Source organism: Sinohyriopsis cumingii, chromosome 19 (genome assembly GCF_028554795.1).
Source record: "Sinohyriopsis cumingii isolate HCF-2022 chromosome 19, ASM2855479v2, whole genome shotgun sequence".
NCBI classification, from domain to species: Eukaryota; Metazoa; Mollusca; class Bivalvia; order Unionida; family Unionidae; genus Sinohyriopsis; species Sinohyriopsis cumingii.
Window position 1 is genome coordinate 13996110 of NC_142979.1, and position 17763 is coordinate 14013872.

Here is a 17763-nt window from a genome sequence, read left to right on the forward strand (position 1 = left end):
ACTGGAAAAAATTTGATTATCTTGAGATAAAAGAAAATTGCAGCCCCCCCCCCCCATTAAATGCTGGCATACATGAAATGTGTCAAACATGAGATTAAATGTTCATCATAAATGTAATTTTATTTGTAATATTCAGTATTAATTTGTAAAAGAAATGGAATTATTTTGTCATGTAAAATAAATCATGCTTTTAATATCATATTTGTAACAAGATAATTCGAGGAAAATTTACTTACATTCCTTACTGGCAGAAACTACAGAAGTGATGGTATAGTGAAACAATATATATATCACTGGAATTAAATACTGTGATACACAGGAAATGTATCAGTATGTTTGTTTTCAGCAATTGTTGTTGTTGTTGTAGGGTTTAACGCCATTTTTCAGCACATGATAGGCTGTACATGGTGGCCAGTATTAATGTTGGAGGAAGAACCCAGGAAATCTCCGTAAAGAACCACTGACCCACAAGAAGCTACTGGCAAGCTTTTTCACATACCCACATTGGTCGAATCCGATACTCGAACCCACGCAGAGGTGAGATGGCAGTGATCTGTAATGGAGAGTGTTTTAAACCACTCGGCCACTTGGGGCAATTGAAAAGTCACACTAATTATATTTGTAAGCAAAACCACTGAGAACATTACCAAGTTTTTACTGAGATCAGTGGAGACACTGAAGATGAACATTGTCAGCCCAAAAATAGAGACTAGTAAGTCTTAATTTCTCAGGTTACATTATTACAGAGTCAGATTGGTGAAACAAGCAAGATAACCAAACATTAATGCTATCGTATCTGATACTATTTCCACTGTTGAGATCAAATTCTCTAGGTTGATGTAATACCATGAATTCCACTCAATTTGCGAGTTTTCATGCTTTTTTGTAGTTGTTATATAACTTTAACAGAAATTAAATTAAATAATTTTCTGCCTACACATGTATTTTGATAACAGTATCATCTTGTTGTTTTTTACTTTTTATGAAGTCCTTTTAACTACTTCCTTTGAAACACCTCCCTTTTTATAAAATGGCATCTTAACTACTTCCTTAGAAACAACTCCTCCCCTTTTAGGTGACGCTTAACAGTTTCACATTTTGCATAGGGTTAGAATTTTAAAGAAAAAGAATTTCCACAGCTTTCCTCACTGGTTATACTGGCTATTTGACCTCGTATATCTTAGGTATAATTCAAACCTTTAATTCCCTTTATTTTGTTGTATGATTTATGGGTGCAATATGGGTTAATAGAGTATACAGCTTGACCTTACTCCAGATGTATGTGCACCTTTCAAAAAAGTGCAAGCTCCACTTGGTCATTTTCACTTCCTGAACTTTAGAGTTAAATTGTATAAAAAAAAGAGCCGATAAGTTTTTAACATTTTATATATTTGTAAATTCATTCATTGCACTTTCAGAAGCTGGTATTGTTTAGTTGGGCAAAATTCATTTTTCCTATTTTAATAGTTGCTATGGATAGTGTACTTTAGACTAATTCAGGCTGATATTTTAGCACAAGGGAGCATTTATTTTAGTTAACAGTGTGCTTAGATCATGTACAATTTCCAAAAGTACAATATTCAATGAAATATCACCCACATTACATTCATGCAGCATAGAGGTATGCCAACATTCTCTCCACTGTGCATGTTTTAAACGCAAACAACTTCACCTTACATATGTCACTCCCTCAAAAGTACATAATAACTGGTGAGCGCCCCCCTTATAAAACAACATCTTAACAACTTCCTATTGGAACAGTTCATTTTCTTTTTTAAAACAGCATCTTAACTATTTCCTTTGGAATACCTCCTCCCCATTATAAAACGGCATCTTAACTACTTCGTTTGGAACACCTCCCCTGTTATAAAACAGCATCTTCCCTTGGAATACCTCATCCCGTGCTGATTTGTATTTGGGAAAGGTACAGGAAACTAATATATGCTGTACTGCTGAAAGTTTTAACTGCACTTGAAATTTATATAGACTTAAAAGTATGGTTATAGAATACTGATGCCACACTGTGACTAACAGTCTGGTTTATTTAATATTGATGCCACAGCATAGTACTTGAAAGAGAGCTCAAATGTAAAATCTAACCATAATGTGACTAACAGACTGGTTTATATAACTTTGATTCCACCACACAGTACTTGAAAGAGATCTCAAACAAAAAACCATAGCATAGTGTGTCTGACCGATCAGTTTATAGAATACTGAAGTACTTTAAAGAGATCTCAAATGTAAAACCTAACCATAATGTGACTGACAGACTGGTTTATAAAATACTGAAGTACTTGAAAGAGATCTCAATTGTAAAACCTAACCAAAGTGTGACTGACAGATTGGTTTATTGAATACTGAAGTACTTTAAAGAGATCTCAAATGTAAAACCTAACTGTAGTGTAACTGACAGATTGGTTTATTGAATACTGAAGTACTTGAAAGAGATCTCAAATGTAAAACCTAACAATAGTGTGACAGACAGAATAGTTTATAAAATACTGAAGTACTTTAAAGAGATCTCAATTGTAAAACCTAACCATAGTGTGACTGACAGATTGGTTTATAGAATACTGAAGTACTTGAAAGAGATCTCAAATGTAAAACCTAACCAGAGTGACTGACAGATTGGTTTATAGAATACTGAAGTACTTGAAAGAGATCTTAAATGTTAAACCTAACCATAGTGTGACTGACAGAATGGTTTATAAAATAGTGAAGTACTTTAAAGAGATCTCAAATGTAAATCCTAACAAAAATGTGACTGACAGATTGGTTTATAGAATACTGATGTCATGCCTCAGTATTTGAAAGAGATCTCAGACATAAAACCTGTCCATAATGCTTCTGACAGATTGTCACATTATTTCATATCCAAACTACATTGAATTATATCTCTAAATTTAAACACGAAATTACTGTAGGTCATGGTGGCTCAGTGGTCATTGTGCCTGACTCAAAATTGAAAGGATGTGGGTTTGAATCTTACAGCTGGACCAGCCTGGGTTAGCTACCTCGGTGTGTCCTCAGGCAAGTCACTTTACTCCAATTGCCTGGGTACTAAATAACCTATTTGTGTTGTTGTGCTATAATGCACCAAAACCAAGACAAATTACTGTAAATCAGAAATATCAGTAGACGATTTAATTTCGGGTTTCTTTTTAAACATAATAAATATCCATGAATTTAAATCTACCATATAAAGATAGCATCCACAATACTGTTTTTACTATGTATTCAGCAAAACATTGTGATGCCGTGTAATTTGGTCATCATTGATTTTTCTGGTTCATTCGCAAGCCACAAAATTGTATTCCCATTGTTACAGTAAGTGATGGGCATGTTGGCTAATTGAACTTTGTCAGTTGATTATGATGATGATTTTTAGTACCTATTAACAAATTTAATAGGACTTTGCAAATCAGGGTGCTGAATTTAAGACCAAAAACTAGTCATGATGGACTATGCAGAAAATGCTCATACTGCTTATTAAACCTGATAGTATTGTGCATCTTTCTCTCTTTCTCTTTGCCCATCTTTTTGTTCACATTACGTAGTAATCTGTCTGATAGCAGAAAAATTTTCTAAGCTAAATATTCTAGCATGAACAGTAGGGGCTGTTCTGGTAAAGTATACTTGGGACCCAAGGTAGACACTTTTAATGTGGCTTAGTCACCCATAGATGGAAGTTAGAATTTTGATCATTTTCATACAAACTTGTGAGTAATTTGCTTGCTTTATTTGTAAAACTGCTTTTCCTGGGTACCCTGTTTGTTGAAATGGAACAGCCGTAACGTGTAGTTTCTTAGGCAAAACATCATTTTTTTCATTTGAAACAAAATGGTGAATAATATTTCGTTGATTTTTCAGTTTGAACATTATTAAGAACAAGTTATCAGTTGAAAATTATCCTTCTATCATCTTTCCACTTTATTTCACTACGGCTTTTTTGATTGATACATTGGTATCATGGATACACTACTGCTTATCTGATGGATACATTGGTATCATGGATACACCACTGCTCATCTGATGGATACATTGGTATCATGGATACACTACTGCTCATCTGACGGATACATTGGTATCATGGATACACCACTGCTCATCTGACGGATACATTGGTATCATGGATACACTACTGCTCATCTGACAGATACATTGGTATCATGGATACACCACTGCTCATCTGACGGATACATTGGTATCATGGATATACCACTGCTCATCTGACGGATACATTGGTATCATGGATACACTACTACCCATCTGACGGATACATTGGTATCATGGATACACCACTGCTCATCTGACGGATACATTGGTATCATGGATACACCACTGCTCTTTTATTTAGAAATTTTTTTCAAGTTGAAAATTATCATTCTATCATCGTTCCACTTTATTTCACTACTACTCTTTTGATGGATAGATTGGTTTCATGGATAATCTACTACTCATTTTATGGATACATTGAAATGGATAAATTACTAACACAGCTGATGGATATCATGGATATTTTTATTTATTGTATGTATCAGTTACACCAATTTATGGAATGAACTCATTGCCTCAGAAGTTGGCATGATGTGTTTGTTAAGGTGGACAGAACCACAGACTTTTAATGGGCAGCCTGTACCCTTCCTAATGCTGAAACTGAGGGTTGAACCCGTTCTGCATAGGTGCAAAAGCAAGTGCATACAAATGTGCAAAAGAAGACAACCATAGTTGAATATTACACCTAGAAATTTATGTATACATCCCTTACTCACACTACTTACCCATATATATATGCATTCATGTATGCATGCACGTATATACACTAGAGGTGTACAGTATTACCAATGTACAATGGTATTTTTTCAAGGTGGTATGTACTACAGTACTTTTTCAGTGTACCAGTAAGTTGATAGTTTCCGCGAGTAAGGAATGTTCAGAAATTCCTGAGGAATCTTGTTTCAACTTAAATGATATTAACATCATGTTTTCGTTATTTGTGACAAAATATTTAAACAAATTAACTTTGTTTTTGCAAAACGGTTGTATCTGTCACTAATTAATGGTGAAGATTACAAATATGATTTTATTACATACTGATTTAATCTTACAAGACTGATCTGGCATGAAATGCAGATGATCATCCTGTAATTTCATATTGCACACCTAAAATTTTCCTATCACACATAGCCTAGAACTACTTTTACAGTGTGAAATACTAAATAGTTCACTTGTAAATTATCTGGAATGATATATTGCGATATATTTAAAATTATTACAAAATGCCAACACATGTTTGTAATGTTAAGAAATGCAATCACACTTGGTGAAAATGGCTGCTTTTGTCACAGGAAATAATGGGAGAGTAATGGAGAGAGAGAGGAGAGAGAGAGAGTACTTTGCTGGTGAAATCTTGTGTTGGGATTTTTAAAAATCCAGACAAAGTAAGAAAGACTCAGGAAGTCATGTCAAGACTCAAGACTTGGTTAAAAATGCATCCATGTTCAGTGAAAACTTTACCTGAAAAAGGATGGTTTGTACCAATAAACCAGAAACTATCGATAGTTACATGACAGTTATAGACAACTATAGACAGATAATTAAGGAACAGTGACTAAGGTCCAAGCATTTGATGTTCTGATTAGTTTGATAATTGCCACAAAGTGCTGAATTCCAAACACAACAACCTTAAATAAAACGGTTCAAGAAATCAGAAGAAATAAATTCCAAGCTGCAGCACTCATGACACAGAAAATAAATATTCTACAATGTAATTTATCTAAAAAAACAAAAACTACCTAACAATCATGGCAGCTTCAGAAAGCAGCAGCTGTTTTCAATATGACACAAAGTTAGAAGAATTGCATCTTGTTATAATGTTGTTGAGCCTTATTCATTACTGGGACATATGCTGGGAATTGTATGTTTGTGTATACTTAAATTCTTCCTAATGTTCACATAGAAAATAATGTAAAGAAAACTGAACAATATTTGTCAGAATTTTCTTGTTAAAAATATCCAAATGATTTTAAAAAATGTAGAAAGAGACTGAATATTTATTTTGTTAAAAATATTACTTAAAATACCACTTTTAATGCATTTATAGTTGCTTGTAATGAAAACATAAAATTCATAAAATCCAAACCAAATATTTGAGCATATCTGTGAATGCAGTGCATTTTCTGATTGGTTAAAAATTGTGATAGTGAGATCTGATTGTGAAATCATATCAGTGGTGGATTACTGTTACAAAATCCAATTTAATAGGAAAATCGCCATTAACATCCTTAAGTCTTTATTAAAAAAACAATTTTTGTCACCTGAATTAGGCTTACAGTGCTTCTTTTGTCATTATAATTCAATATATTTTTTTTTATTTTGTAAAATAAATGTATCCAACTATCTCTTATGAAAAAGGCATGAATTCAAAGAAAATGTGCAAACAATTCATTCAGACATGATGTGTACTGTATATTTATTGTCATTTTTCAGTCCTCATTTGTAGAAAGGGAAACTGTATGTTATATGCCAGCTTCCTCAGAGCTTCAACTTCCAACACTAGACATCGACAAAACTTATTCAAAACAGGTGAGAGAGCTCTCTTGTACTTTTCCTGCCTGTTCTTCATCTTTCTTTTGCTTTGCTTAGAATATTAAAAAGATAGGAAAGAAAAGACTCAAAGAAAGCAAAAGCAACTCCCATCTAAGTTTTTTTTTATATCTTTGATATTTAGTTACTTCAGAATTCCAAGTGTACATCTTTCCAGATCATAAATACACTTAATAATATGATAATGATAAGGATTTTGTTTTGGGGGTTGGCATTGTATATGAACTTTTATATTTCAAGCACTTACAATGCACACAGTTCACTATTTTTTGTTTTCAAGCATAGTAGCTGCTGTTCATTAGTTTACTTCTTTAGACATTTTCTTGTATGCTTCTTTTTATGCACTACTGAAATAGCAGAAGAGGGCATACTGCTTTGCTGCTGTCCGTCCATCTGTTCATCCGTCCATTTTGTTTTGGCACAGTGATTCGAGTTCTGAACCATCTATCATTATCAAACTTTGTGAATAGTCTGCACTTGGGGTTTTGAAGAAGCATATTGATTTTGATGTCTAAAGGTAAAGGTCATTAACAAGTTATCACAGGTCAAGGTCATCAATATGCATTGGTCAGTACTCCACAGTCGGCCATGTCCTACGTAGAGGACTGTTAAACATAGGGTTGATGCATGATGTGCCATTCACATAACACTTGTTAACTTTGCTTGAACATATTTTTAACTTCTTGACTTTATTTGAAAAATACCTTGTTACAGAGATGCACCCAGGGCACATGATTGTGTGATTCGTGCAAAATATTGTACAAATTTACACACTCAAAAGTGGTGATGTACTGGAACTCCAACAAATTTATTTCAAGTCGTGCAACTAGAACTCCCACAAATTTATTTCAAGTCGTGCAATTGAAAATTTATTCTTTGCAGTATACAACTTTATTTAGCCATTCACCCTTAAAGTGCTTGTTTAAATGGTAAAAATATTGCTTTTTCACAGCGTGTGTCCTTTTGTAACTGTTTACACATCCGGTTTCTTCAGCTTGACACAAATGGTTGTTAAACTGAATTTGATTGGCACATTGAGCCCCATAGCAAACATTATCTCAAAGTTTGAACCTTTGTGTCAAGGAAGTTTTACAAATGCATATTTATAATACGGGCTATCTAGAAGACCCAAAATGGCTTATTCTGAGTGTTGTTCATCTTTACAAATGGTGTTAAATATGAATCCGATGTACATGCTGGATGGACAAAAAGAGACAGCATGCAGGTCAACACCTCATTTTAGAGGTATTTCAAAATTAAATGTAGAAAAGGCAAACAAGCAAGTCAAATTAAAATACATACAATTTAAAAGAAGGGTGCACTTTTTGTTTCTTTTCTCATCACAGTTTAGCCCTGTGGGATTATGAACTAGAAAACCATATAACCCTAGCATAAAGGTTATAATAAATCTACTAAGTAAGAATCTCAAAATGAAATTAAATGATAAAGATATTTATTTGTTTGAAGAAGTAGACTGTTGCATTAATTGACTTAAAATCCTAATATGGCAGTATGGAATAGTAATTTAGCGTCATATTCAGTAAAATGCTAATTCAAGAAAGTTAAACAATAGGGGTCTTACACAGTGGGAAGGAAGAGATGTAGATAGGTATTGAAGTGTTATGTAAATATTGAACTATGGCCATTTCCTCCTCCCCTCATTTTTTTCTACTCCACCCTTTTTTTGCGACAATGGGGGAAATCCCATCTTACGATAAAATAATGGAAGCATATCAGTTGTAACCACATTTAAGTAAAACCCATGCTGATCTGCCATCAAATATGGTCACCATTACTTAATACAGAAAAACCTTTAAATGTCTTTTTTTCGAAAATCCACATGACAGAATTTGACCAAGTTTGACAGAAAGCATCTTGGTATGGAGGGCGTGCTGTTGTTGCTGATCTACAGTTCATTTTACTGGTGCTAAATATTGACACACCTTTAATCAACTTATCTATATTTGCCAAAAAGAATTAGGCTTTCATCACAGCAGCTTATTTGAAAATCTTATCACTGAAGAATATTAGACATACTTCAAACACTTAGCAGTGAAAAGGTAAATATGGTCTTACCTTGAACTCCAGAAAACTCTTTTTAGCCAGTAGAATGTCAGTCTCTTCATGGGACTCTTGTTTCATGTCCCTATTACCTGGCATCACACAGGTTCCTTCAGTTTAGAAAAGTATATACTAATTTCATGCATTGTCATTCAGTTTCAGCATCAGTCTATAAGTGTTCACAAAAGTGGTATCTGGACATCCTCCTCCAAAAATACATGGTGAGTTCATTTTTGCTGAATGGCAGGAATGACTTTTCCCATTAAGGTCATCTAGGCTTTTTGACGAGCTGGGAAAAGTTGGATTTCAACCAATCCCAGCATTTAGTCCGCTTGGGTATGGATTCTTTCCAACCAGTCTCAATTTCATCTGTCTTCCTCATGTATTTGGGGTATGGATTGTCAGACTTGGTGGAGCCAATTCAAGTTCCTACAGAGAGTTGATTTCTTTGTGAGTTTTCAGTGCTCCTCAGTTTGCTATGGGCCACAGCAAACATTTGTGTTCTTGGCAACATTTTCATAGGACGTTTGCAGATGGCCTGCTGGCCCAGTGGTGCCCCTTTTTCTGGTGGACTCAATCAGCCAGTTATGATCATAACGAGTGTAGTATTATTCCTGCATTGGTGACACAACAAAAAAATAAATAAAATGGCACAGGATGTCTTGTTTAAATGTGATTTGAAAGAATGAGATTTAGGTAAAAATGATGAATGAAGCAAAATCTTCATCTAGTATTTTTGGGAATAAATATGGATATAAGTAATGCTACATACGATTTGTTGATGCTATTCTGTACACTGTATATCATAATGGTTGCCCAGTAAACTCTAAGTGCCCCATGAATTCTTGATGATTTTATTTACCTTTATTTTATTTCATATTGGAAAAATCAGAAAATATGCACATGTAGAATAATAATATAAAAACAATCATAGTAGTCGTGCTAAATGAACAAGAGCTGGGCAGTATGGAGATCTTGTCTTGACATGTTGTTTTTTCATGTCTAGAAGTCTTGGGACACTGAAAATGCTATAGTTTTTAAATGCATATAAAGTTTGGGACAAAAAATAATTATTATTTTTTTGTGTCCCAAAGACTTATTCATTATGGTATACATGGAACAAATACAGTTTTTCATCTTTTTGGAGGACTGCTTTCAGGAGCTAGCGGATCTTATTTTCCTGTTGTATCTCTTTGGTAAATATTCTTGAAGAAACAATATATTAAAAATTTGCCTTTTTTAAAACACGTATCTGGGTTTTTTTCCCTTAAGATTCCAGGTAAAGCAGGTACTGTCTCTATACTTCTTGAAGTGGAAAATAACATCAAAGTCAAGGAGATGACATTCCATAAGCTGCACTGTTCCAAGGGAGGTAACCATATCTGGGAACAAGTTCTTGTCTCCAAAATAATGGCTGTGGCTGGTTCAAGGTGAGGTCATATGTTTTAATTATTTGTTTCATAGGTCTCAGTCTGAACTGGGTCTTTTTTATAGCACAGATGTACTTCTGCATGGCAAAGGAGTTCTTGTTGAAAGTAAATGTTTGCACTTCCAGATTCATGTTATGATTTTTAACTTAAATAAACTAATCTGTATAGTCTGATCAGTGCTGAGTAAATAATGGTTACAATTATGCCAATTTATAAAATTTTAAAGGCTTTAATAGGATTGTTAGCACCAGAAATCAAAGGAAAAGCTCATTGCAACCTAGGTCCCTGTATTTCATATACCCCTCCCCCCATCAAGTGTTCCAGTGTATGTGTATATTTCTTTAATTGTCAGGAACCATGTCTCATACACTGGTCTGCAAAAACCGTTTAGACTTTTACCTCAGACACTGGTCCCTGAAGAAAGTTTAGACTTTTACCTTGCACTTTGGTCCCTGAAGAATATTTAGACTTAAACCTCACACACTGGTCCCCAAAAAAGTTTAGACTTGTACCTCACACTCTGGTCCCTAAAGAATATTTAGACTTAGGTCTCACACACTGATCCCCAAAGAATGTTTAGTCTTATGTCTCACACACTGGTCCTTGAAGAAAGTTTAGACTTTGACCTCACAATGGTCCCCAAAGAATATTTAGACTTATGCCTAATGCACCGGTCCCCAAAGACTGTTTGGTCTTGTGCCTCACACACTGGTCCACAAAAAATGTTAAGACTTTTGTCTCACACCCTGGTCCCTGAAGTATGTTTAGACTTAATACCTCATACAATGGTCCCCAAAGAATATCTTGACTTGTGCCTCATATACTGGTCCCCAAAGAATGTTAAGAAGACCCATGACTCATATACTGGTCCCCAAAGAATGTTTAGACCCATATCTCAGCCATCAAAGAATGTTTAGACTTGTGTCTCACACACAGTCCCCAAACAATGTTTAGTCTTATACCGTGCACATTTGTCCCCATGGAATCTTCAAATTTGATTACTGTATCAAGCCTGAACAAGTTTAACTTGGGCTGCAGCCACACAATGCCAGCTTGTTGCCTGTAGATCCATATTTCCACCCGTGCCATTTGATCTGTGCATGCAGACTGAGGATACACTGGATTTGCCCTCTGTCCCATTCTTGCACATTAGCATAAAGTAAAAACACTTGCAGGGAGCAAGTGAAGTTTAGTAAGCATGGTTTAATATGTCTAGCAAATATAGTAAATATGTTTAATATATGTGTAGTAGATTTAGGAAACATGTTTTAATGTATTTTTAGCATATTTAGCAAGCATATTTTTATACATGTTTAGCAAATTTGGCAAGGACGTTTAATATGTTTAGAAAATTTCATAACCATGTTTAATGTATGTGTAGCAGATTTAGTAAGCATGTTTTATTACATGTGTAGCAAATTTAGTAAGCATGTTTTATTATATGTGTAGCAAATTTAGTAAGCATGTTTTATTATATGTGTAGCAGATTTAGTAAGCATGTTTTATTACATGTGTAGTAGATTTAGTAAGCATGTTTTATTACATGTGTAGCAGATTTAGCAAGCATGTTTCAATACATGTGTAGCAGATTTAGCAAGCATGTTTCAATACATGTGTAGCAGATTTAGCAAGCATGTTTCAATACATGTGTAGCAAATTCAGCATGTATGTTTTAACCCTGATAATACTGTGTTGTTTTGCTTGACCTTGAAACCAGTGATTTGTTTCTAACTCATATCTGTGTCTGCTGAATTGTTTCAGTAAAATAGACTTTTTATGCCAAATCCATATAACAGCTTCATAACCAGTATTTATAATCAGATTGCTGTGAAATTGCACAAAGTGATGCATATATGCATGCAGATTGCTAATGCTAACAATTTTTAAAAAATTGATGTATTCATGGTTACCATAGCATCCAGTTAGAGAAAAAGGGTAGAAAAGTATTTTTTACCCAAAAAATCAAATTTAGTGTATAGTTTTCCATGAAATATAGATATTCTGAATGTGTAAATGGACAGTTAATTTTTTTCTTCTATATGTCACATATCCTGAGTTCATTACTTTTAGGCCTGTGGTAGATAAATATGACTTTCAAACATGTCTCTACATTTCAGTATGTTACAAAATTTAGATTATGCAGTATTTATGTAGTTATTATTATCAAATTTTCTCAATATAAAATATAATTCTATTCATTTATAGTTCACTGATAAGGAACCAACACTAATCATACTGAAGATGATAAATAACTATAGATTTACTGTGGTTGCCATAGCAACCATAAAGTAATGTTGGTATTTTAAAGGTTTAAAATAATATTGTTGACAGAATCTTTTATCCAGCTAAATGCAGCATTCATTTTTCAAGCTGTTATTAAGCTATTTGAATTATGAAATTAAAATACTAATTATCATAAAGTTGAAAAATAGGTCATATTTTAGTGTGAAGAGAATACTGTTAATGCATTGAAATTAGTTTTCTCATTTGAAAATTGTTGAAAGGCAGATGTGTTAAAGATTTTTATGTAAACACATCTATAAGTAATTACTGTTGCTTGCAAGAATAAATTTGACGATTACTTTACTTGTGACAAATGTAATAACTGAAACAAAATCCATTTGCAGGTTTGTCATTGATTGCAGTGGACTCTGTATTTTAATCACATCATGTAAAATGAAGCATAACAGATTTCTTTCAAATTAAAAAATACTGTTGACAAAAATTAGGATTGCATTCATGGATTTACATAAAATTGTATTTTTGCCAGCTTCACCACTAAATCGTATCTATGTCTTAACTTTCCATTACTATGTATTAACATGCAAATTGAATGCATATCAATAGTATGGGATACATTATGTCATTGATTTCTTTAATAGCTTTTATAATGAATGTGTTCTTTAATATATGACAGGACATATAGTTTTAGAACAGCTTTCTTTACAACTCAGATTGTTTTAAAATCATATTTTTAATACATCTTCTGATGTTCAGCTAGTTTGAGCACAACTCAATGGCTTAACAAATAGACATATTTAATTCTATAACATTCTAGTGTCCACATTTGAATGATAGAGTAGAGCAGTCTTGTCACAGTTACTAGTTTGGGTCTTCTGTCGACACAATAGAGTAGTGTACTATTTTTTGTTCATAGGTGGTAACGAAACATAACTGAGAAATGCCAATATGTTACCAAGCCAAGTGAGCTCTTTGATCTTTACTGCCAATTGAGGCAAAAGTAAACAAGAGAATGAACACTGAGATGTGAGTTCACAACACAGGATGAGAGCTCTTTTGTCCAGTACACATGTATGATAGTGACATTGTGTCAGGTATTCTTATGAGTGGAGCTCTACATTTGAGAGGCCTGAAAGTCATTATTACCAGAAAATATCATAATTATTTCTTATTAATTATAAATTATAGAGCTAGGGTTGTGAGGTTTTCAATGATAATTAGTTGCCCCATTAATTGCTAGACATCACTATAAACTGCCACACTGCAGACATCATAGTGATATGAATTACAGTTTTTTGAAGCTACGTTAAAAATCCTAATCACACACACACACACTCTCACCCATTTCCTTTTCAACTTGATTGTTGAGAGAGAGAGAGGAAAATGAAATTGATAATACAAGAAGAATATTGCACTTTTTCTTTTTTTAAAAACAAACAAAAACAGAAATCTTTTTAAAAAGTCTGATAGGCAAGGATAGGAATACCTTGGAATCAACACCTGACACCCCCAAACAGTGAATGTTTTGTCCCTTTCAAGCTTGTACAGTTCTCACTCTTGATGATACAATGTATCCCCAATATAAGAAAAGGCTCTTTACATGACAGACTCATTGATGAACTTGGCTACTAGTTTAAGCTCTATTTAGTGGAACTTGAAGTTGTTATTGAATGGAATGTCCATGACTTCGTACTTATATATCAACATGTGTCAGATCACTTTCATATCAACACGTGGTATATTCCAGCAGAAACTTAATGCTCAAATTTGGCAAACTCTGCGTATTGCTATTTATACCTCTACACTTCCAAACAAAGCCCTAATGAACTTTATTCTAATTAGGACTATCCGATACATATATATGGTAATCAGTGGCAACTGGCTATGAGACAGCTGCGAGACTGTAACTACTTAACAGCCACCATATTGTTGACATTAATGTCCACTGTTAACAACAGACTTCCTGGACAAATAAGTCTTTTATAATATTTGTTTCACTCGTGTTCTGTTACAAGGATGCAGGGCCATGATCTACTGGACTATTACAGGATCTACTGGACTATTACAGGATCTACTGGACTATTACAGGTGCTATCATTCTGTGGCATAAAAATATGGTATCCACACACAGAGTGATGTTTGACCATAAATGTATGTTTAGCAAATTGAGTTAGCATGTTTTAACACATATGTAGCAAATTGAGTTAGCATGTTTTAACATATGTAGCAGACCTGGTCAGATTTATGCGATTTAAGTTATTTGTATATCTTGTCAGTCTTAACAATGTTTTGACTTGGACGTTTTTGAAGTTTCAGTTTTTCAGAAACCCTTTGAAGAAAGGAAATGAAACTTGAACTGCATGTTGATATGCATCCGTAGATCTCAAGTTTAAATATTTCTGACATTTAAATGATATCTTCATTCTTTGTCTTTATTGCTAGCCACATGGCATGTGTAGCATGTGAGGACAGCAGTATTGGTGTGTATAATACTAGTGGAATTAGATTACTGCCCAGTCTGATTTTGGACTCGCAGGTGACTGTTTTTGAAGTCAATGGATTCCACCTAATGGCTGTTACCAAGAAAGGAAACCTTTTTTTATGGTGAGAATTTTTTAAATATAAAATCATGAAATTTATCTTAGAATTTGTTAAAATTTGTTTTTTTAATATATAAACAAAACACTGCCTACATTCTCCATCTTATCTTGGTTCTTCTGTTTAACCAAATATGGAATAAAGAAATATAGTGGGAATTCATCTAGTTGAAATAAAGCAAGGTATCTTCCCAAGAAAATATTGTCCAGCTGTTGATTGCACATTCTGTTGCAGTAATTTCAGTGTGAGATAAGCAGGTTAGAAGTTAAACATAACTGCATAGAAGATATTTTCTAGTTTCAATTGAATAACAGATCTATTTCATTGAGCGAATAACAGGTCTATTTCATTGAGTGAATAACAGATCTATTTCACTGAGTGAATAACAGCTCTGTTTCATTTATTGAATAACAGGTCTATTTCATTGAGTGAATAACATCTATTTCATTGAGTGAATAACTCGATTTTCATGAGTGGCAAAGCCATGAGAAAAAATATGTGGGCTTTTACACAACTCTATAAAATGTATCTGTCATTCTTTTTATGTATCTGTCATAAATTATCTATTTATTTTATGCTGTATTGTTTGGGCTGTTTATAGAAAATATTTTTTAGTTTTTGTTTTGCTGTCCTTTGTGCACATGCACACAAAATATTGTTACACTTCTGATGAATATAAATTCATATTTCCATGACAACAATCTACATTATTCCACTTCATACAGATATAATATCATATTTCCATGATAACAATCTACATTATTCCACTTCTGATGAATATAAATTCCTATTTCCATGATAACAATCTACACTATTCCACTTCATACAGATATAAATTCATATTTCCATGATAACAATCTACATTATTCCACTTCATACAGATATAATATCATATTTCCATCATAACAATCTACACTATTCCACTTCATACAGATATAATATCATATTTCCATGATAACAATCTACATTATTCCACCTCATACAGATATAATATCATATTTCCATTATAACAATCTACATTATTCCACTTCTGATGAATATAAATTCATATTTCCATGATAACAATCTACACTATTCCACTTCATACAGATATATATTCATATTTCCATGATAATAATCTACATTATTCCACTTCATACAGATATAAATTCATATTTCCATGATAACAATCTACATTATTCCACTTCTGATGAATATAAATTCATATTTCCATGATAACAATCTACACTATTCCACTTCATGCAGATATAAATTCATATTTCCATGATAACAATCTACATTATTCTACTTCATAGAGATATCATATTTCCATGATAACAATCTACACTATTCCACTTCATACAGATATAATATCATATTTCCATGATAACAATCTACATTATTCCACTTCATACAGATATAATGTCATATTTCCATGATAACAATCTACATTATTCCATTTCATACAGATATCATATTTCCATGATAACAATCTACACTGTTCCACTTCATACAGATATAAATTCATATTTCCATGATAACAATCTACATTATTCTACTTCATACAGATATCACATTTCCATGATAACAATCTACATTATTCCATTTCATACAGATATAATATCATATTTCCATGATAACAATCTACACTGTTCCACTTCATACAGATATAAATTCATATTTCCATGATAACAATCTACATTATTCCACTTCATACAGATATCATATTTCCATGATAACAATCTACACTATTCCACTTCATACAGATATAATATCATATTTCCATGATAACAATCTACATTATTCCACTTCATACAGATATAATATCATATTTCCATGATAACAATCTACATTATTCCACTTCTGATAAATATAAATTCATATTTCCATGATAACAATCTACATTATTCCACTTCATACAAATATAATATCATATTTCCATGATAACAATCTACATTATTCCACTTCTGATAAATATAAATTCATATTTCCATGATAACAATCTTCACTATTCCACTTCATACAGATATCATATTTCCTTGATAACAATCTACACTATTCCACTTCAGACAGATGTAAATTCATATTTCCATGATAACAGTGTACATTATTCCACCTCATACAGATATAAATTCATATTTCCATGATAACAATCTACATTATTCTACTTCATACAGATATAAATTCATATTTCCATGATAACAATCTACATTATTCTACTTCATACAGATATAATATCATATTTCCATGATAACAATCTACATTATTCTACTTCATACAGATATCATATTTCCATGATAACAATCTACACTATTCCACTTCATACAGATATAATGTCATATTTCCATGATAACAATCTACATTATTCCACTTCAGACAGATATAAATTCATATTTCCATGATAGTAGTCTACATTATTCCACTTCATACAGATATAAATTGATATTTCCATGATAACAATCTACATTATTCCACTTCATACAGATATAAATTCATATTTCCATGATAACAATCTACATTATTCCACTTCATACAGATATAAATTCATATTTCCATGATAACAATCTACATTATTCCACTTCAGACAGATATAAATTCATATTTCCATGATAGCAGTCTACATTATTCCACTTCAGACAGATATAAATTCATATTTCCATGATAGCAGTCTACATTATTCCACTTCAGACAGATATAAATTCATATTTCCATGATAGTAGTCTACATTATTCCACTTCATACAGATATAAATTGATATTTCCATGATAACAATCTACATTATTCCACTTCATACAGATATAAATTCATATTTCCATGATAGCAGTCTACATTATTCCACTTCAGA

The 17763-nt window shown here is 32.8% G+C and overlaps 1 protein-coding gene across 2 annotated transcripts in view; it reads left to right on the forward strand.

Annotated features, from left to right (window-relative positions):
- The window catches only part of LOC149775158 (protein HIRA-like), a 122788-nt gene that overhangs the window by 76109 nt on the left and 28916 nt on the right, over positions 1 to 17763 (forward strand). For both annotated transcript variants that reach the window (XR_016416578.1, XM_089944105.1), the window contains exons 19-21: positions 6493 to 6588; positions 9943 to 10100; positions 14784 to 14945. Coding sequence is in view for 1 of the 2 variants with exons in the window: in XM_089944105.1 (XP_089800231.1) it covers positions 6493 to 6588; positions 9943 to 10100; positions 14784 to 14945 (416 nt within the window). In the remaining variant the exon portion in view is untranslated. The remainder of the gene's footprint in view (positions 1 to 6492; positions 6589 to 9942; positions 10101 to 14783; positions 14946 to 17763) is intronic.